Raw genomic sequence first — 22,654 nt, 5'->3', positions numbered from 1 at the left:
TCACCCTGGCCAGTCCCTCTTCTCCTCTCTCCCATCGGGCAAAAGGTTTTGAAGTGTGAAAACGCACACCTCCACATTCAGGGTCTTCTTCCCAGCTGTTATCAGGCAACTGAATCAACCTACCACAACTAGAGAGCAGTCCTGTACCTCTTCGGTGACCCTCGGTGTTGATCGGACTTTACTGGGTTTACCTTGCACTAAATGATATTCCCTTATCATGTATCTACACACTGAATGGATCAATTGTAATCATGTATTGTATTTCTGCTGACTGGATAGCACGCAATAAAATTGAACTGGCCCTGGGGGCATCCATCATCCAGCATGGGAACAGGCCCTTCAGCCCAGTGCTCCATGCCCCTCCACTCTCCCCATCTACACGTCTGTCTCAGATCTCTCGAAACCTCTACTCTCCATATCCTCACTCCGCTCCCAACCCTTTTCCTCAGCCCAGCCTGTGCCTGTGGTGGGGGGTGTGTGCCGGTGCAGAGCCCCCACTGACCAGGCCTGTGTCCGCAGGCTTGCTATGGAGTACCAGGAGCAGAGCTGGGTCAAGCTGTCCGATCTGGAGAGGGAGCTGCGGCAGATGGAGGCTCAGTACCAGCAGGAGTTTGGTGACGGCTCTGAGGAGACAACCAGCGGCGAGGAGGATGGCCTGGGGGAAGGTGAGGGGGGTGCAGGTTAGGGCAGCCAACTGGGGGGAAGGGGGAAGGTGAGGGCTGCCGACTGGGGAGAGGATGCAGGAGCAGGCCATTCTGCCCATTCAGGCCCACCCCACCAACCACGGAGAGTCCAGCCCAGGGAGTGGGGCAGGACCAGGATCCTCTGCCCATGTTTCCCCCAGACCCCACCTACCACCCATCCCCTCCCCATGCCTCTCAGGGTCCTGCTCTCCTCTCCCTCTCCCTCTCCCCCCGCCCCCTCCTTTCACACCCCGTCCCCTTCTCTCCCCATCCCTTCCTCTCTCCCCGCCCCCTTCCTCTACCTCCCCCCCGCCCTGTCCGCCCCCTCCACTCCGGCCCCCTCCACCTCCTCTCCCTCCCCCAGCCCCCTCCACTCCCTCCCCCCCCCCCCAATCCCCTTCCTCCCCCCGGCCCCTTCCCTCCCCACCGCCCCCTCCTCTCCCTCCCCTCAGACGTGCAGTTTCTGTCCAACCTGCTCTCCACACCTCGGACACCTGGCGGTGAAGTGCCGCCCCTTCTACCTTCCGAGGGAATTCACCTCCATCATCCTGACCGCAGTCTACATCCGACTCCAAGCAGACGTCCGTCTGGCACTGGAGGAGCTGCACGCAGTGGTCAACAAAACACCTTACCCCGAGGCATTTATCACCATTGCTGGGGACTTCAACAAAGCAAAACTCAAGAAATCGCTCCCTAACATCCACCAACATGTCTCCTGCACCAAACACCCTCGACCACTGCTACACCACCATCAAGGATGCCTATCGCTCTATCCCTCGCCCTCACTTCGGTAAATCCGACCATACTTCTGCTTCTACCCCGGCAGCAATTAAAGAGCTCTGCTTCTACAGGCAGAGGAACAACTCCAGGACTGTTTGGAGTCTGTAGACTGGGCAATGTTCAGGGACTCGGCAACGGACCTGAATGAATACGCCACAGTCGTTAGACTTCATAAAGAAATGTGTGGAGGACTGCATCCCAACAAAAACCTTCCGAGTGTTTCCCAATCAGAAGCCTTGGATGAACTACGAGATCAGCACTCTACTGAAGACTAGACACCGGGCATTCATGTCCGATGATACAGTGGTCTGCAAGAAGACCAGATACGACCTTAGTTAGGCCATCAAAAAGGCCAAAAGGGACCTGCTCCAAGCTGGAGGATGAGACGGATGTTCGGCACCTGTGGCGGGTACTGAATGCAATCACCTCCTACAGGGTGAAATCAGGGGGCAGCACATGTCAGCAAAACATCACTCCTGACGGCCTCAATGCATTTAACGCACGCTTTGATAAGAGAACACTAATGTGCCTTCTCGAGCCCCCATTCGCTGTGATGGTATTTCGGTCATGGTCACAGAGGCCGACGTCAGAAAATCCTTCAGAGCGGTGAACCCTCGGAAAGCGCTTAGAAACATAGAAACATAGAAATTAGGTGCAGGAGTAGGCCATTCGGCCCTTCGAGCCTGCACCGCCATTCAATATGATCATGGCTGATCATCCAACTCAGTATCCCGTACCTGCCTTCTCTCCATACCCCCTGATCCCCTTAGCCACAAGGGCCACATCTAACTCCCTCTTAAATATAGCCAATGAATGGCCTCAACTACCCTCTGTGGCAGAGAGTTCCAGAGATTCACCACTCTCTGCGTGAAAAAAGTTCTTCTCATCTCGGTTTTAAAGGATTTCCCCTTTATCCTTAAGCTGTGACCCCTTGTCCTGGACTTCCCTAACATCGGGAACAATCTTCCTGCATCTAGCCTGTCCAACCCCTTAAGAATTTTGTAAGTTTCTATAAGATCCCCTCTCAATCTTCTAAATTCTAGAGAGTATAAACCAAGTTTATCCAGTCTTTCTTCATAAGACAGTCCTGACATCCCAGGAATCAGTCTGGTGAACCGTCTCTGCACTCCCTCTATGGCAATAATGTCCTTCCTCAGATTTGGAGACCAAAACTGTACGCAATATTCCAGGTGTGGTCTCACCAAGACCCTGTACAACTGCAGTAGAACCTCTCTGCTCCTATACTCAAATCCTTTTGCAATGAAAGCTAACACTTGGACAGCTTGGACCTGATGGTTAACCCGGTCGTGTTCTAAAAACCTGTGAGGACCAACTGGCGGGAGTTTTTACGGACATTTTCAACCTCTCACATCTGAGGTCTGAGGTCCCCACCTGCTTTAAAAGGGCATCAATTATACCAGTGCCCAAGAAGAGCAAGGTGACGTGCCTCAATGACTACCGACCAGTGGCACTAACGCCGGTGGTGATGAAGTGCTTTGAGAGGTTGATCATGGAGCAAATCACCTCGACAAAAACCTGGACCCACTGCAGTTCGTTTACCGCTGGCTCTCCACTCCTCTGGACCACTTGGACAACAAAAACTCATATGTCACGCTGTTATTCATTACCTACAGCTTGGCATTTAACACAATCATCCCCTTCAAGCTGTTTACCAAACTCTCAGAACTGGGTCTCTGCGCATCCCTCTGCAATTGGATCCTCGACTTCCTCATTCACACATTCTGTTCGTATTGGTGGAAATGTGTCAACGTCGATAACAATCAGCACGGGAGCACCTCAAGGCTGCGTGCTTAGCCCCCTGCTATACTCACTCTATACTCATGACTGCGTAGCCGGTCATAGTGCGAACTCCATCATCAAGTTCGCTGACGACACCACCGTTGTGGGACGTATCACTGATGGAGATGAGTCAGAATATAGAAGGGAGATCAACACACTGACCAAATGATGCCAGCACATTAACCTGGCTCTCAACACCAGCAAAACCAAGGAACTGATTGTGGACTGTGGAAGGGGTAGGATGGGGACCCATAGTCCCGTTTATATCAACGATGGTGGAGAGGGTCAAGAGCTTCAAATTCTTGGGCATGCATATCTCTGAAGATCTCTCCTGGTCCGAGAACACTGATGCAATTATAAAGAAAGCTCATCAGCACCTCTACTTCCTGAGAAGATTACAGAGAGTCGGTATGTCAAGGAGGACTCTCTCGAACTTCTACAGGTGTACAGTAGAGAGCATGCTGACTGGTTGCCCATGGCCCAGGAGCGGAAAAGACTGCAAAATGTTGTAAACACTGCCCAGTCCATCATCAGCTCTGACCTCCCTACCATCGAGGGGATCTATCGCAATCGCTGCCCCAAAAAGGCTGCCAGCATCATCAAAGACCCACACCATCCTGTCCACTCACTCATCTCCTCGTTGCCTTCAGGTAGAAGGTACAAGAGCCTGAAATCTGCAACATCCAGGTTCAGGAATAGCTACTTCCCCACAGCCATCAGGCTATTAAACTCCTCAAACAAAAGTTTGATCATTAATAGCCCATTGCACTTTATCCATTTATTTATCTGTATATATATATACATATTCATTGGCACATGGTTACACTGATCAGTTCTGTTCTGTATTCATGCCTACTATATTCTGTTGTGTTGCAGCAAAGCAAGAATTTCATTGTCCTATCTGGGACACATGACAATAAACTCCTGAATCTTTGCCCCCTGTTCCCTGCCCCCATCTCTCTGAGTCCTGCCCCCCCCCCCCTCCCTCCTCCCCAGCTCAGTTTTGCACGATGGTGATGTGCTGTGTGTTACAGATGGTGGGGGTGAGATGGTGCAGGACCACGATGCTGACGACCACTTCTTCTGCCCAGCCTGTGACCGAACCTTCCAGAGCGTGAAGACGTGAGTGCAGGGGTGGTCCTGGGGAACGAGGGGATCGGAGCTGCCGCCAGCGGGGTGGGTGGGCGGTGAGGGAGGCTAGTGGGGAACGGCTGGGGGGGGGGGGGTACAGCAGGGGTAGGGGGTGGGCTGTGAGGGAGGGCTCGTGGGGAACGGTTGGGGGGGTAGGGTACAGCAGGGGTGGGGTGTGGGTGGTGAGGGAGGCTCTTGGGCAACGGTTGGGGGTGGGTGGGGTACAGCAGGGGTAGGGGGTACAGCAGGGGTGGGGTGTGGGTGGTAAGGGAGGCTCTTGGGGCAACGGTTGGGGGTGGGGTGGGGTACAGCAGGGGTGGGGTGTGGGTGGTGAGGGAGGCTTGTGGGGAACAGCTGGGGGTGGGGTACAGCAGGGGTGGGGTGAGCAGTGAGCGAGGCTTGTGGGGAACGGCTGGGGGAGGGGAGGTACAGCAGGGGTAGGGTGTGGGGTGTGAGGGAGGCTAGTGGGGAACGGCTGAGGGAGGAAGGGGGGTACAGCAGGGGTGGGGGGGGCGGTGAGGGAGGCTCGTGGGGAACGGTTGGGGGAGGAGGGGGGTACAGCAGGGGTAGGGGGTGGGCTGTGAGGGAGGCTCGTGGGGAACGGCTCGTGGGGGGGGTACAGCAGGGGTGGGGTGTGGGGTGTGAGGGAGGCTCGTGGGGAACGGCTGGGGGAGGGAGGGGTACAGCAGGGGTAGGGGTGGCTATGGAGGAAGGTTGCAGGAGAACGGGGAGTGGTGGTTGTAGGGGGCAGTTGGGGAGGGTCAGGTACCCTGAGGCAGGGAGGTGGGGGGAGGGGAGAGGGTGGCGGGGATTGTTGTGGGGAGGAGGTTCATGAGGGAGGGGGCTGGGGGGGCTGGGCATGGGACAGGTGACGTTCTGATCCTCTGCTCACTGTGTTGTACCCCTCTCCTTCCCCACCATACCCTCATTTGCCAACCACACGCCTTCCTCTGCCCAACGCTCCCCTTCCACCGCGCGGCATTGCCAGGATGAGGAACCACGAGCGGTCACGGCGACACCGGGAGACGGTGGCGTTGCTGCGGCAACAGCTGGAGGCAGAGGAACGGGAACTGCAGGAGGCTCAGAGTGGGCAGGAGTTGCCACCCAGCTCACCCAGGTATGGGGGCACCCAGCTCACCCAGGTATGGGGGCACCCAACACACCCAGGTATGGGGGCACCCAACACACCCAGGTATGGGGGCACCCAACACACCCAGGTATGGGGGCACCCAGCACACCCAGGTATGGGGGCACCCAACACATCCAGGTATGGGGGCACCCAACACATCCAGGTATGGGGGCACCCAACACACCCAGGTATGGGGGCACCCAACACACCCAGGTATGGGGGCACCCAACACACCCAGGTATGGGGGCACCCAACACACCCAGGTATGGGGGCACCCAACACATCCAGGTATGGGGGCACCCAACACACCCAGGTATGGGGGCACCCAACACACCCAGGTATGGGGGCACCCAACACATCCAGGTATGGGGGCACCCAACACACCCAGGTATGGGGGCACCCAACACACCCAGGTATGGGGGCACCCAACACATCCAGGTATGGGGCACACCAAACACATCCAGGTATGGGGGCACCCAACACACCCAGGTATGGGGGCACCCAACACACCCAGGTATGGGGGCACCCAACACATCCAGGTATGGGGGCACCCAACACATCCAGGTATGGGGGCACCCTGCTCACCCAGGTACGGGGGCACCCTGCTCACCCAGGTATGGGGGCACCCAACACACCCAGGTATGGGGGCACCCAACACACCCAGGTATGGGGGCACCCAACACACCCAGGAATGGGGGCACCCAGCACACCCAGGTATGGGGGCACCCAGCGCACCCAGGTATGGGGGCACCCAACACACCCAGGTATGGGGGCACCCAACACACCCAGGTATGGGGGCACCCAACACACCCAGGTATGGGGGCACCCAGCTCACCCAGGTATGGGGGCACCCAACACACCCAGGTATGGGGGCACCCAACACACCCAGCAATGGGGGCACCCAGCACACCCAGGTATGGGGGCACCCAACACACCCAGGTATGGGGGCACCCAACACACCCAGGTATGGGGGCACCCAGCACACCCAGGTATGGGGGCACCCAACACACCCAGGTATGGGGGCACCCAACACACCCAGGTATGGGGGCACCCAACACACCCAGGTATGGGGGCACCCAGGTCACCCAGGTATGGGGGCACCCAGCTCACCCAGGTATGGGGGCACCCAACACACCCAGGTATGGGGGCACCCAACACACCCAGCAACGGGGGCACCCAACACACCCAGCAACGGGGGCACCCAACACACCCAGGTATGGGGGCACCCAGGTGGTATGGGGGCACCCAGCTCACCCAGGTATGGGGGCACCCAGCACACCCAGGTATGGGGGCACCCAGCACACCCAGGTATGGGGGCACCCAGCACACCCAGGTATGGGGGCACCCAGCACACCCAGGTATGGGGGCACCCAACACACCCAGGTATGGGGGCACCCAACACACCCAGGTATGGGGGCACCCAACACACCCAGGGGGGCACCCAGCTCATGGGGGCACCCAGCACACCCAGGTATGGGGGCACCCAACACACCCAGGTATGGGGGCACCCAACACACCCAGGTATGGGGGCACCCAACACACCCAGGTATGGGGGCACCCAACACACCCAGCAATGGGGGCACCCAGCACACCCAGGTATGGGGGCACCCAGCGCACGCAGGTATGGGGGCACCCAACACACCCAGGTATGGGGGCACCCAACACACCCAGGTATGGGGGCACCCAGCACACCCAGGTATGGGGGCACCCAGCACACCCAGGTATGGGGGCACCCAGCACACCCAGGTATGGGGGCACCCAGCACACCCAGGTATGGGGGCACCCAGCACACCCAGGTATGGGGGCACCCAGCACACCCAGGTATGGGGGCACCCAACACACCCAGGTATGGGGGCACCCAACACACCCAGGTATGGGGGCACCCAACACACCCAGCAATGGGGGCACCCAGCTCACCCAGGTATGGGGGCACCCAGCACACCCAGGTATGGGGGCACCCAGCACACCCAGCAATGGGGGCACCCAACACACCCAGGTATGGGGGCACCCAACACACCCAGGTATGGGGGCACCCAACACACCCAGGTATGGGGGCACCCAACACACCCAGGAATGGGGGCACCCAGCACACCCAGGTATGGGGGCACCAGGTATGGGGGCACCCAACACACCCAGGTATGGGGGCACCCAACACACCCAGGTATGGGGGCACCCAACACACCCAGGTATGGGGGCACCCAGCTCACCCAGGTATGGGGGCACCCAACACACCCAGCAATGGGGACACCCAGCACACCCAGGTATGGGGGCACCCAACACACCCAGGTATGGGGGCACCCAACACACCCAGGTATGGGGGCACCCAGGTATGGGGGCACCCAGCTCACCCAGGTATGGGGGCACCCAACACACCCAGGTATGGGGGCACCCAACACACACCCAGCAATGGGGGCACCCAACACAACCAGGAACGGGGGCACCCAGCACCCCCAGGTATGGGGGCACCCAGCACACCCAGGTATGGGGGCACCCAACACACCCAGGTATGGGGGCACCCTGCTCACCCAGGTATGGGGGCACCCAGCTCACCCAGGTATGGGGGCACCCTGCACACCCAGGTATGGGGGCACCCAACACACCCAGCACACCCAGGTATGGGGGCACCCAACACACCCAGGTATGGGGGCACCCAGCACACCCAGGTATGGGGGCACCCAGCACACCCAGGTATGGGGGCACCCAGCACACCCAGGTATGGGGGCACCCAACACACCCAGGTATGGGGGCACCCAACACAACCAACAATGGGGGCACCCAGGTATGGGGGCACCGAACACACCCAGGTATGGGGGCACCCAACACACCCAGGTATGGGGGCACCCAACACACCCAGGTATGGGGGCACCCAGCTCACCCAGGTATGGGGGCACCCAACACACCCAGCAATGGGGACACCCAGCACACCCAGGTATGGGGGCACCCAACACACCCAGGTATGGGGGCACCCAACACACCCAGGTATGGGGGCACCCAGCTCACCCAGGTATGGGGGCACCCAACACACCCAGCAATGGGGGCACCCAGCTCACCCAGGTATGGGGGCACCCAACACACCCAGGTATGGGGGCACCCAACACACCCAGCAACGGGGGCACCCAACACACCCAGGTATGGGGGCACCCAGCACACCCAGGTATGGGGGCACCCAACACACCCAGGTATGGGGGCACCCTGCTCACCCAGGTATGGGGGCACCCAGCACACCCAGGTATGGGGGCACCCAGCTCACCCAGGTATGGGGGCACCCAACACACCCAGGTATGGGGGCACCCAGCACACCCAGGTATGGGGGCACCCAGGTATGGGGGCACCCACACACCCAGGTATGGGGGCACCCAGCACACCCAGGTATGGGGGCACCCAACACACCCAGGTATGGGGGCACCCAACACACCCAGGTATGGGGGCACCCAGCACACCCAGGTATGGGGGCACCCAACACACCCAGGTATGGGGGCACCCAGCACACCCAGGTATGGGGGCACCCAGCACACCCAGGTATGGGGGCACCCAGCACACCCAGGTATGGGGGCACCCAACACACCCAGGTATGGGGGCACCCAGCACACCCAGGTATGGGGGCACCCAGCACACCCAGGTATGGGGGCACCCAACACACCCAGCAATGGGGGCACCCAACACACCCAGGTATGGGGGCACCCAGCACACCCAGGTATGGGGGCACCCAGCACACCCAGGTATGGGGGCACCCAGCACACCCAGGTATGGGGGCACCCAGCACACCCAGGTATGGGGGCACCCAACACACCCAGGTATGGGGGCACCCAACACACCCAGGTATGGGGGCACCCAACACACCCAGGTATGGGGGCACCCAACACACCCAGCAATGGGGGCACCCAGCACACCCAGGTATGGGGGCACCCAACACACCCAGGTATGGGGGCACCCAACACACCCAGGTATGGGGGCACCCAGCTCACCCAGGTATGGGGGCACCCAACACACCCAGGTATGGGGGCACCCAACACACCCAGGTATGGGGGCACCCAACATACCCAGGTATGGGGGCACCCAGGTCACCCAGGTATGGGGGCACCCAGCTCACCCAGCTATGGGGGCACCCAGCTCACCCGGGCAGGGGGGCACCCAACACACCCAGCAACGGGGGCACCCAACACACCCAGCAACGGGGGCACCCAACACACCCAGGTATGGGGGCACCCTGCGCACCCAGGTTGGGGGCACCCAACACACCCAGGTATGGGGGCACCCTGCGCACCCAGGTAGGGGGCACCCAACACACCCAGCAATGGGGGCACCCAACACACACCCAGTATGGGGGCACCCAACACACCCAGGTATGGGGGGCACTCAACACACCCAGGTATGGGGGCACCCTGCGCACCCAGGTAGGGGGCACCCAACACCCCCAGGGATGGGGGCACCCAGCACACCCAGGTATGGGGGCACCCAGCACACCCAGGTATGGGGGCACCCAACACACCCAGCAATGGGGGCACCCAACACACACAGGTATGGGGGCACCCAGCACACCCAGGTATGGGGGCACCCAGCACACCCAGGTATGGGGGCACCCAGCACACCCAGGAATCGGGGCACCCAACACACCCAGGTATGGGGGCACCCAACACACCCAGCAATGGGGGCACCCAACACACACCCAGGTATGGGGGCACCCAACACACCCAGGTATGGGGGCACCCAACACACCCAGGTATGGGGGCACCCAACCCACCCAGGTATGGGGGCACCCAACACACCCAGGGATGGGGGCACCCAGCTCACCCAGGTATGGGGGCACCCAACACACCCAGCAATGGGGGCACCCAGCACACCCAGGTATGGGGGCACCCAACACACCCAGCAATGGGGGCACCCAACACACCCAGCAATGGGGGCACCCAACACACCCAGGTATGGGGGCACCCAACACACCCAGCAATGGGGGCACCCAGCTCACCCAGCAATGGGGGCACCCAACACACCATGTATGGGGGCACCCAACACACCACACAATGGGGGCACCAACACACCCAGCAATGGGGGCACCCAACACACCCAGGTATGGGGCACCCAACACACCCAGCAATGGGGGCACCCAACACACCCAGGTATGGGGGCACCCAACACACCCAGCAATGGGGGCACCCAACACACCCAGGTATGGGGCACCCAACACACCCAGCAATGGGTCACCCAACACACCCAGGTATGGGGCACCCACACACCCCAGCAATGGGGGCACCGAACACACCCAGGTATGGGGGCACCCTGCTCACCCAGGTATGGGGGCACCCAACACACCCAGGTATGGGGGCACCCAGCTCACCCAGGTATGGGGGCACCCAACACACCCAGGTATGGGGGCACCCAACACACCCAGGTATGGGGGCACCCAACACACCCAGGTATGGGGGCACGCAACACACCCCGGTATGGGGGCACCCAACACACCCAGGTATGGGGGCACCCAGCACACCCAGGTATGGGGGCACCCAGCACACCCAGGTATGGGGGCACCCAGCACACCCAGGTATGGGGGCACCCAGCACACCCAGGTATGGGGGCACCCAGCTCACCCAGGTATGGGGGCACCCAGCACACCCAGGTATGGGGGCACCCAGCACACCCAGGAATGGGGGCACCCAGCACCCCCAGGAATGGGGGCACCCAACACACCCAGCAATGGGGGCACCCAACACACCCAGGTATGGGGGCACCCAGCACACCCAGGTATGGGGGCACCCAGCACACCCAGGTATGGGGGCACCCAGCTCACCCAGGTATGGGGGCACCCAGCACACCCAGGTATGGGGGCACCCAGCTCACCCAGGTATGGGGGCACCCAGCGCACCCAGGTATGGGGGCACCCAGCACACCCAGGTATGGGGGCACCCAGCACACCCAGGTATGGGGGCACCCAACACACCCAGGTATGGGGGCACCCAACACACCCAGGAATGGGGGCACCCAACTCACCCAGGCATGGGGGCACCCAGCACACCCAGGTATGGGGGCACCCAACACACCCAGGAATGGGGGCACCCAACACACCCAGGTATGGGGGCACCCAACACACCCCAGGTATGGGGGCACCCAACACACCCAGCAATGGGGGCACCCAGCACAACCCAGGTATGGGGGGCACCCAGCGCACACCCAGGTATGGGGGCACCCAACACACCCAGGTATGGGGGCACCCAACACACCCAGGTATGGGGGCACCCAACACACCCAGGTATGGGGGCACCCACCTCACCCAGGTATGGGGGCACCCACCACACCCAGGTATGGGGACACCCAGCACACCCAGCTATGGGGGCAACCAACACACCCAGGTATGGGGGCACCCAGCACACCCAGGTATGGGGGCACCCAACACACCCAGGTATGGGGCACCCAGCACACCCAGGTATGGGGGCACCCAGCACACCCAGGTATGGGGGCACCCAGCACACCCAGGTATGGGGGCACCCAACACACCCAGGTATGGGGGCACCCAGCACACCCAGGTATGGGGGCACCCAGCACACCCCAGGTATGGGGGCACCCAGCACACCCAGGTATGGGGGCACCCAGCACACCCAGGTATGGGGGCACCCAACACACACCCAGGTATGGGGGCACCCAGGTATGGGGGCACCCAGCACACCCAGGTATGGGGGCACCCAACACACCCAGCAATGGGGGCACCCAACACACCCAGGTATGGGGCACCCAGCACACCCAGGTATGGGGCACCCAGCTCACCCAGGTATGGAGGCACCCAGCACACCCAGGTATGGGGGCACCCAGCACACCCAGGTATGGGGGCACCCAGCACACCCAGGTATGGGGGCACCCAACACACCCAGGTATGGGGGCACCCAACACACCCAGGTATGGGGGCACCCAACACACCCAGCAATGGGGGCACCCAGCTCACCCAGGTATGGGGGCACCCAGCACACCCAGGTATGGGGGCACCCAGCACACCCAGCAATGGGGGCACCCAACACACCCAGGTATGGGGGCACCCAACACTCCCGGGTATGGGGGCACCCAGCACACCAAGGTATGGGGGCACCCAGACCCAGCACACCCAGGTATGGGGGCACCCAGCACACCCAGGTATGGGGGCACCCAACACACCCAGGTATGGGGGCACCCAACACACCCAGGTATGGGGGCACCCAACACACCCAGGTATGGGGGCACCCAGCACACCCAGGTATGGGGGCACCCAGCACACCCAGGTATGGGGGCACCCAACACACCCAGGTATGGGGGCACCCAGCACACCCAGGTATGGGGGCACCCAGCACACCCAGGTATGGAGGCACCCAACACACCCAGCAATGGGGGCACCCAACACACCCAGGTATGGGGGCACCCAGCACACCCAGCAATGGGGGCACCCAGCACACCCAGGTATAGGGGCACCCAACACACCCAGGAATGGGGGCACCCAACACACCCAGGTATGGGGGCACCCAGCAATGGGGGCACACAACACACCCAGGTATGGGGGCACCCAACACACACCAGGTATAGGGGCACCCAACACACCCAGCAATGGGGGCACCCAGCTCACCCAGGTATGGGGGCACCCAGCACACCTAGGTATGGGGGCACCCAGCACACACCCAGCAATGGGGGCACCCAACACACCCAGGTATGGGGGGCACCCAACACACCCAGGTATGGGGGCACCCAACACACCCAGGTATGGGGGCACCCAACACACCCAGCAATGGGGGCACCCAGCACACCCAGGTATGGGGGCACCCAGCACACCCAGGTATGGGGGCACCCAACACACCCAGGTATGGGGGCACCCAACCCACCCAGCTATGGGGGCACCCAACACACCCAGGTATGGGGGCACCCAGCTCACCCAGGTATGGGGGCACCCAACACACCCAGGGATGGGGGCACCCAGCACACCCAGCTATGGGGGCACCCAACACACCCAGGTATGGGGGCACCCAACACACCCAGGTATGGGGGCACCCATGGGGGGGCACCCAACACACCCAGGTATGGGGGCACCCAGGTCACCCAGGTATGGGGGCACCCAGCTCACCCAGGTATGGGGGCACCCAACACACCCAGGTATGGGGGCACCCAACACACCCAGCAACGGGGGCACCCAACACACCCAGGTATGGGGGCACCCAGCACACCCAGGTATGGGGGCACCCAACACACCCAGGTATGGGGGCACCCAGCACACCCAGGTATGGGGGCACCCAGCACACCCAGGTATGGGGGCACCCAACACACCCAGGTATGGGGGCACCCAGCACCCAGGTATGGGGGCACCCAACACACCCAGGTATGGGGGCACCCAGCTCACCCAGGTATGGGGGCACCCAACACACCCAGGTATGGGGGCACCCAACACACCCAGGTATGGGGGCACCCCGCTCACCCAGGTATGGGGGCACCCAGCTCACCCAGGTATGGGGGCACCCAGCACACCCAGGGTATGGGGGCACCCAACACACCCAGGTATGGGGGCACCCAACACACCCAGGTATGGGGGCACCCAACACACCCAGGTATGGGGGCACCCAGCACACCCAGGTATGGGGGCACCCAGCTCACACACCCAGGGTATGGGGGCACCCAGCACACCCAGGTATGGGGGCACCCAACACACCCAGGTATGGGGGCACCCAGCTCACCCAGGTATGGGGGCACCCAGCACACCCAGGTATGGGGGCACCCAGCACACCCAGCAATGGGGGCACCCAACACACCCCAGGTATGGGGGCACCCAACAACACCCAGGTATGGGGGCACCCAAACACACCCAGGTATGGGGGCACCCACACACCCAGCAATGGGGGCACCCAGCACACCCAGGTATGGGGGCACCCAGCGCACCCAACACACACCCCAGGTATGGGGGCACCCAACACACAACCAGGTATGGGGGCACCCAGCTCACCCCAGGTATGGGGGCACCCAACACACCCAGGTATGGGGGCACCCAACACACCCAGCAACGGGGGCACCCAACACACCCAGCAACGGGGGCACCCAACACACACCCAGGTATGGGGGCACCCTGCGCACCCAGGTAGGGGGCACCCAACACACCCAGGTATGGGGGCACCCTGTGCACCCAGGTAGGGGGCACCCAACACACCCAGCAATGGGGGGCACCCAACACACCCAGGTATGGGGGCACCCAACACACCCAGGTATGGGGGGCACTCAACACACCCAGGTATTGGGGCACCCTGCGCACCCAGGTAGGGGGCACCCAACACACCCAGGTATGGGGGCACCCAGCACACCCAGGTATGGGGGCACCCAGCACACCCAGGTATGGGGGCACCCAACACACCCAGCAATGGGGGCACCCAACACACCCAGGTATGGGGGCACCCAGGTATGGGGGCACCCAACACACCCAGGTATCGGGGCACCCAACACACCCAGGTATGGGGGCACCCAACACACCCAGCAATGGGGGCACCCAACACACCCAGGTATGGGGGCACCCAACACACCCAGGTATGGGGGCACCCAGGTCACCCAGGTATGGGGGCACCCAGGTCACCCAGGTATGGGGGCACCCAGCACACCCAGGTATGGGGGCACCCAACACACCCAGGTATGGGGGCACCCAACACACCCAGGTATGGGGGCACCCAACACACCCAGGTATGGGGGCACCCAGCACACCCAGGTATGGGGGCACCCAGCACACCCAGGTATGGGGGCACCCAGCACACCCAGGTATGGGGGCACCCAACACACCCAGGTATGGGGGCACCCAACACACCCAGGTATGGGGGCACCCAGCACACCCAGGTATGGGGGCACCCAACACACCCAGGTATGGGGGCACCCAGCACACCCAGGTATGGGGGCACCCAGCACACCCAGGTATGGGGGCACCCAGCACACCCAGGAATGGGGGCACCCAACACACCCAGGTATGGGGGCACCCAGCACACCCAGGTATGGGGGCACCCAGCACACCCAGGTATGGGGGCACCCAACACACCCAGCAATGGGGGCACCCACACACACCCAGGTATGGGGCACCCAAACACAACCAGCAATGGGGGGCACCCAGCACACCCAGGTATGGGGGCACCCAACACACCCAGGTATGGGGGCACCCAACACACCCAGGTATGGGGGCACCCAACACACACCCAGCAATGGGGGGCACCCAGCACACACCCAGGTATGGGGGCACCCAACACACCCAGGAATGGGGGCACCCAGCCCACCCAGGTAGGGGGCACCCAGCTCACCCAGGTATGGGGGCACCCAACACACCCAGGTAGGGGGCACCCAACACATCCAGGTATGGGGGCACCCTGCGCACCCAGGTAGGGGGCACCCAACCCACCCAGGTATGGGGGGACCCTACCCACCCAGGAATGGGGCCCCCCAAACCCCCAGGAATGGGGGCACCCAACACACCCAAGTATGGGGGCACCCACCACACCCAGCAATGGGGGCACCCAACACACCCAGGTATGGGGGCACCCAACACACCCAGCAATGGGGGGCACCCAACACACCCAGGTATGGGGGCACCCAACACACCCAGGTAGGGGGGGCACCCAACACACCCAGGTATGGGGGGCACCCAACACACCCAGCAATGGGGCACACCAACACACCAGGTATGGGGGCACCCAACACACACCCAGGTATGGGGGCACTCAACACACCCAGGTATGGGGGCACCCAACACACCCAGGTATGGGGGCACCCAACACACCCAGGTATGGGGGTACCCAACACACCCAGGTATGGGGGCACCCAGCACACCGAGGTATGGGGGCACCCAACACACCCAGGTATGGGGGCACCCAACACACCCAGGTATGGGGGCACCCAGCACACCCAGGTATGGGGGCACCCAGCTCACCCAGGTATGGGGGCACTCAACACACCCAGGTAGGGGGTATTGGGTCCAGGTGGGGGGTACAAGTGGGGGGGGGGGACGCTCTCCAGCTCTGACATTGTTTCCTTTTACCCGCAGACTCTCCAAGAAAGACAGGAGGAAAAAAAGGCACACGGTTAGGGTAGTAACGCAGGACGTGTGTTTGTGTGTGTGTGTGTCTGTGTGTGAGTGTGTGTGTCTGTGTCTGTCTTTGTGTGCGTGTGTGACTGTGTGTGTGTGTTTATGTATGTGTGTGTGTGTGCGCGTTTCTGTGTGTGTGTGTATATCTGGGTGTGCCTGTGTGTGTGCGCGCGTGTCCGTGTGTCTGAGTCTATGTGTGTTTATGTATCTGTGTGTGTCTGTGTGTGTGTCTGCGTGTGAGAGAGTGTCTGTTTGTATGTGTGAGTGTGGGTATCTGTGTGGGTGTCTGTGAATGTGTGAATCTGTGTGAGTCTGTGTCTGTCTGTGCGTGTGTGTGGCTGTCTGTGTGTGTGTGACTGTTAATGTATCTATGTGTGTATGCATCTGTGTGTGTGTATGTGTGTGTGTCTGCGGGTGTGTGTGTGTGCGTGTCCGTGTGTATGTGTCTGCGTGTATGTGTCGGTGTGTCTTTATGTATCTGTGTGTGTGAGTCTGTGTGTGTGTGAGTATGCGTGTGTGAGTGAGTGTATGTGTGTGTGCGTGTCTGTGTCTGTGAGTGTGTGAGCCTGTGTGTCTTTGCGTGTGTTTATGTATCTGTGTGTGTTTATGTGTGAGTCTGTGTTTATGTGTGTGTGTGTGTGTCTGGGTGTGTGTGTGTGAGTGTGTGTGCGAATCTGTGTGTGTGTGTCTGTGAGTGTGTGTGTGTGTTTGTATGTGAGTGTGGGTATCTGTGTGGGTGTGTGCGAGTCTGTGTATGTATGTGTGTGTCCATGTATGTGTGAGTGTGGATGTGTGTGTGTATGTTTGTATGTGTGAGTGTGGGTGTCTGAGTGTGTGTGTGTGTGTGTCTGTCTCTGTGTGTGTTTATGTTTGTGTCTGTACGTGTGTGTGCCTGTCTCCTATGTGTGTGTGTGAATCTGTATGTGTCTGTGTGCGAGTGTGAGTGTGGGTGTCTGTCTGTGTGTGTGTGTGTGTGTCTCTGTGTGTCGATGTGTGTGTCCGTATGTAAGTGTGAAGGTGGTTGTCGGTATGTATGTGTGGGTGTCTGTGTGTCTGTCTGTGTTCGTGTCTATATGTATGTGTGTCTGGATATGTGCGAGTGTGTGTCTGTTTGCGTGTGTGCCTGTCTATGTGTATGTCTATGTGTGAGTGTGGGTATCTGTATGTGGGAGTCTGTGTGTGTGTGTCTGAGTGTGTGTGAGTCTGTATGTGTGTCTGTTTGTATGTGTGAGTGGGTATCTGTGTGTGTCTGTATGTGTGAGTGTGTGTGGGTATGTGTCTGAGTGTGTCTATGTGTGTGTCTGCATGTATGTGTAGGTGTCTGTCTGCAGGGCTGTGTGTGTGTCTGAAGTTGTGTGTGTGTGTGTCTATAGTTGTGCGTGTGTCAGCGTGTGTGCTTATGTGTGTGCCTGTGTGCGTTTGTGTCTGTGTGTGCATGTCTGTGTGCGTGTTTGTATCTGTGTTTGCGTGTGTGTGTGCGTGTCTCTGTGTGTGCGTGTCTGTGTATGTGTGTGTGTGTCTACGTGCGGGGCATGTGTGTTGATGCCACAGGGCAGCGGCCGTCTGTCCCCGTCTCTGCCGGGTTGAATCACACACCGGCGTATACCCCCCCCCCCCCCCCCCCCCCCCCACGTGCGATGAAGCATGGCGACTGATCACGCCTGTGTCCTCTCTCTAGGTGTTCACCCACACTCCTGCCAGTCCCACTGACTCCGACACCACCGACAGTGACAGCCAGTCCGAGGCAGAGAGTGGCCAGGGGCTGGAGGGGGGTAGAGGGGGAGAGGAGGGTAGTAGCGGGGAGGAGGGGGAGCATTGTAGAGCAGGAGGCAGACAGCCAGGGGCAGGAGAGGGGCGGCAGAGAGCAGGATGAGAGCACGCAGGAGAGGGCAAAGTGTGCCAGTCAAGGGGAGAGGACAGAGCAGGGGGAGAAGGCAGAGGGGGATGGGCAGACGGCATGGGGGTCAGGGCAGAGGCCATGGTGGAGCAGGGGAGGTGGGGTCAGAGGGCAAGGGGGAGCAGGGAGATGAGGGCAGAGGCCATGGTGGAGCAGGTGGAGGGTCAGAGGGCAAAGGGGAGCAGGGGGTGTGGGGTAGAGGGCAAGGGGGGGAGCAGGGGGAGGGGGCAGAGGGCAAGGGGAAGAGCAGGGGGAGGGGTAGAGGGCATGGTGGAGCAGGGGGTGAGGGTAGAGGGCATGGTGGAGCAGGGGAGGGGGGGCGAGGGCAAGGGGGAGAGGGCAGAGGAGGGACATCACACACGGAGTACGGCAACACCGGACTCAGTGAGCAGGTGGCGGGGGGGGGGGGGGGGGGGGGGGGGTGGGGGGGGTGGGGGGGGGGGGGTGGGGGAATTGTTGTTGGTGTGGTGGGGGGGGTGTAGTGATGGTGGGGGGGGGGGTTGCATTGTTGGGTTTTTGTGTTTTGGTGGGGAGGGTGTAGTGAAGAATAGCCTTCATTGCGAGAGAATTTGAGTTTAGGAGCAAGGAGATCTTACTGCAGTTGTACAGGGCCCTGGTGAGATCACACCTGGAGAATTGTGTGCAGTTTTGGTCTCCCTAATTTGAGGAATGACATTCTTGCTATTGAGGGAGTGCAGCGTAGGTTCACCAGGTTAATTCCTGGGATGGCGGGACTGACATAATGATGAAAGAATGGGTCGACTGCTTGTATTCACTGGATTTTAGGATGAGAGGGGATTGTATAGAAACATATAAAATTCTTAAAAGGATTGGACAGGCCAGATGCAGGAAAAATGTTCCCGATGTTGAGGGAATCTAGAACCAGGGGTCACAGTTTAAGAATAAGGGCTCGGCTATTTAGGTCTGAGATGAGGAAAAACGTCTTCACCCAGAGAGTTGTGAATCTGTGGAATTCTCTCCCACAGAAGGCAGTGGAGGCCAATCACTGGGTGTTTTAAAGAGAGAGTGAGATTCAGCTCATAGGGCTAATAGGAATCAAGGGAAATTGGGAGAAAGCAGGAATGGTCTACTGATTATAGATGATCAGCCATAATCATATTGAATGTCGGTGCTGGCTCGAAGGGCCGACTCCTGCAGCTATTTTTCTATGTTTCTATTGGAAGGGGTGATTTGGTTTGAGGCGTTGGCGTGCGGTGGGGAGCACAGATGCAGGGGGAGGGGGGCTAGTTGGCACAGTGTGGGTGAGACGGGTGTGTGGGTGGTGGGGGGTGTAGATCAGTGTGAGGTTCCAGGGATGGGATCAGAGGTGAGCATGGTGGGGGGGGGGGGGGGTGGATGGAATAGCTGATGAACTCTCTGCCTCTCCTCAGCCCGAAAACCAAAGGGAAAAAAGCAAAACAACAAAAGAAGCCCGTGAAGTGTCCGGAGAATAAATCACAGGTAGGCAGAGGTGGAGGAGCAGAGCAGTAAATGGGAGGAGGGGGAGGGGGGAGAATGGAGGGGAGGGGAGTGGAGGGAAAGGGGGAGGGGGGCCGGTAATTGGAGAGGGGTAGTGAGGGGAGAGAGTGAGAGGAGGGTTGTGGGGGAGAGTGTAGGTGAGAGGGAGGGGGAGGGGGGTAGAGGGAGGGGGGAGAGAAGGGAGGGGAGGTGTAGAGGGAGGGGGAGTGGAACCTTGCTGTGTCCAGTAACTGGGTATTGGTGGTGCTGTGTTGGCAGGCCGGGCTGCACTGTGTGAGCTGCGAGCAGTTCTTCCCATCGCGGAACAAGCTGTTTGAGCACCTGCGGGCTACCGGACACGCCCAGGCCGAGCCTGCATCCACCCCCGCCCCACCGGCTGCCGGCAGCCGCACCACCCGCCGCACCATCGCCAGGAGCCGCAACCGCTAGACCTTGCCTGACCCTCCCCGGGAGAGAGAGACACATGCCTTGGGGAGAGTGGGAAAATTGTCTGGACTGGCCTCTCCCTGCTGCTCCCCCTTCCCTCTCTCTCCCGAGGGAGTGGCAGGGTGCCGTGACTGGGAGAATGGATCTCCTCTTCTCCCCCACCACTCCCCTCCTCCTACCCTCTCCTCTCCCCTCCCCTCGAGGCGTGTGGGTTGTGGAACTCCAGAATGTGGATGAATAATAACTTATTAAAGGAGTGAGACTGCCCCTTGTGTCAATCGCTCAGTGTAGCTCTGCCCGGGTGCCAGGCTGTGTCGGAAGGAACCGCAGATGCTGGTTAACAGCCAAGACAGACACAAAGTGAGCGGAACAGGCAGTGTCCCTGCAGGGAAGGAATAGGTGACGATGGGCAGTAGGGCCTTTCAGAGCCGGTGTGGTGAGCACAGCTGGGTGACATGGTGGCGCAGCAGGTAAGCTGTTCCCTCCACAGCGCCAGAGACCTGGGTTTAACCCCGACTACGGGTGCTGTCTATACCGAGTTTGTACGTTCTCCCCGTGACCTGCGTGGGTTTTCTCCGGGTGCTCCGGTTTCCTCCCACACTCCGAAGACGTACAGGTTTATAGGTATAAATGTACATTTTCCCGAGTGTGTGTCGGATACTGTTAAGGTGCGGGGATTGCTGGCTGGTGCGGACCCGGTGGGCCGAAGGGCCTGTTTCTGTGCTGTATCTCTAAACTAAACTAAAGGGTCTCGACCCGTAAAGTCACCCATTACTTTTCTCCAGAGAGATACTGCCTGTCCCGCTGAGTTAGACCAGTATTTGTGTCTATGTTTGGGCTCTCAGGCTCCTGGCCCCACACGGAGACTGGCTCGGCAGGGCGGGCCCAAGCCTGGATGTCCAGAGATCAGGCCCCCCATGTGTCCATTGTGCCTCATCCACGCCAAAACCACCAGAGATGACTACAGCATGGGTGTGTTTATTTACATCCCACAGCGCAGAGTGGGGAGTGTGTACAGAGGCTGGGAGAGGGGTTTACAGAGTGTGTGGGAGAGGGGGTTACAGGCTGGGAGAGGGGGGTTACAGGCTGGGTAGAGGGGGGGTTTATAGAGGCTGGGAGAGGGGGTTACAGGCTGGGAGAGGGGGGTTACAGAGACTGGAGGTGTCAGGGGGGTTACAGAAGGGAGGGAGAGGGGGGGTGCGTGTGTGTGGGGTGTGTTTGTGTGGGGGTGGGGAGGGTATGTGGGTGTGTGTTGTGTGTGGGTGCGTGTGTTTGGGGGAGGGTGTGTGGGGGGAGTGTGAGTGTCGTGGGCATAGTGCGTGTGTGTGTGGGGGGTGTGTGAGGGAGGGTATGTGGGGGGGGTGTGTGTGAGGGAGCGTATGTGGGGGTGTTGTGTGCGTGTGGGGGTGTGTGGTGTGTGTGGGGAGCGTATGTGGGGTGTGTGCGTGTGTGTGGGGTGTGCCGTGTGGGGGGGTGTGTGTGTGTTGGGGTTTGTGTGCGTGGTGTGGGTGCGTGAGGGAGCGTATGTGGGTGTGTGTGCGTGTGTGTTGTGGGGTGTGCGTGCGGGGGGTGTGTCGTTGTGTGTGGTGTGTGCGAGGGAGCGTATGTGGGGTGTGTGTGCGTGTGTGTGGGGTGTGTGTGCGTGTGTGTGGGGTGTGGGTGGTGCGTGCGTGTGGGGGGGGTGTGAGGGAGCGTATGTGGGGGGTGTCCTGTGGGAGTGGGTCTGTGTCCAGGCTGCCGCTACTTGGGCCCCTGGGGCCACTCTCCGCGTGTCCTGTGCAGAGCGGGCGGCTTCAAGCGGAACGGCTGTGGAAGAGGATCTGGTCATTCATTGGGTAGAGGTGGGCGGGTAATACCGTGTTGGGTGATGGGCGGGGTAGACGAGGGAGGGGTAGACGAGGAGGCGTAGACCGGGGAGGGGTAGAAACTAACGGGGAGGGGTGGCCGGGATGGTGACTGGGTGGTGTGGATGGTGAGGGGTAGACGAGATGGAGGGGTAGACGAGGGAGGGGTAGAAGCTGGGGAGGGTTAGAACGGGAGGGGTAGAGAATGAATACGGGTGTGGTTGATGGGGAGGGGTAGTGAAAACGGGTTGGGGTGGATTGGGGAGGGAGTAGACCAGGGGAGGCGGGGTAGACGAGGAGTGGTGGACGGGGGAGGGTAGCAGACGGGGAGGGGTTGACTATGGGGAGGGTGGGAATGGGGGAGGGTTAAGAGGGTGTGGGTGGATGTGGATGGAGTAGCAAACCGGGTGATGGGGTATGGGGAGGAGGGGTTGAAAC

The 22,654-nt window shown here is 60.8% G+C and overlaps 1 protein-coding gene across 1 annotated transcript in view; it reads left to right on the top strand.

Moving 5' to 3' along the window:
* Positions 1 to 20,628, top strand: part of dnajc21 (DnaJ heat shock protein family (Hsp40) member C21) — a 34,806-nt gene extending 14,178 nt beyond the window's left edge. Inside the window, 8 exon segments of the mRNA XM_055665433.1 lie at positions 520 to 665; positions 4,298 to 4,385; positions 5,383 to 5,511; positions 16,529 to 16,571; positions 18,249 to 18,440; positions 18,777 to 18,859; positions 19,859 to 19,928; positions 20,205 to 20,628. Coding sequence (XP_055521408.1) covers positions 520 to 665; positions 4,298 to 4,385; positions 5,383 to 5,511; positions 16,529 to 16,571; positions 18,249 to 18,440; positions 18,777 to 18,859; positions 19,859 to 19,928; positions 20,205 to 20,375 — 922 coding nt within the window. The 3' untranslated portion in view covers positions 20,376 to 20,628.
* Positions 20,629 to 22,654: the final 2,026 nt, after the last annotated feature.

Source organism: Leucoraja erinacea, unplaced genomic scaffold (genome assembly GCF_028641065.1).
Source record: "Leucoraja erinacea ecotype New England unplaced genomic scaffold, Leri_hhj_1 Leri_1250S, whole genome shotgun sequence".
NCBI lineage: Eukaryota > Metazoa > Chordata > Chondrichthyes > Rajiformes > Rajidae > Leucoraja > Leucoraja erinaceus.
The sequence above is the reverse complement of the archived record's forward strand: the minus strand, read 5'-3'. Positions and strand labels throughout refer to the sequence as shown.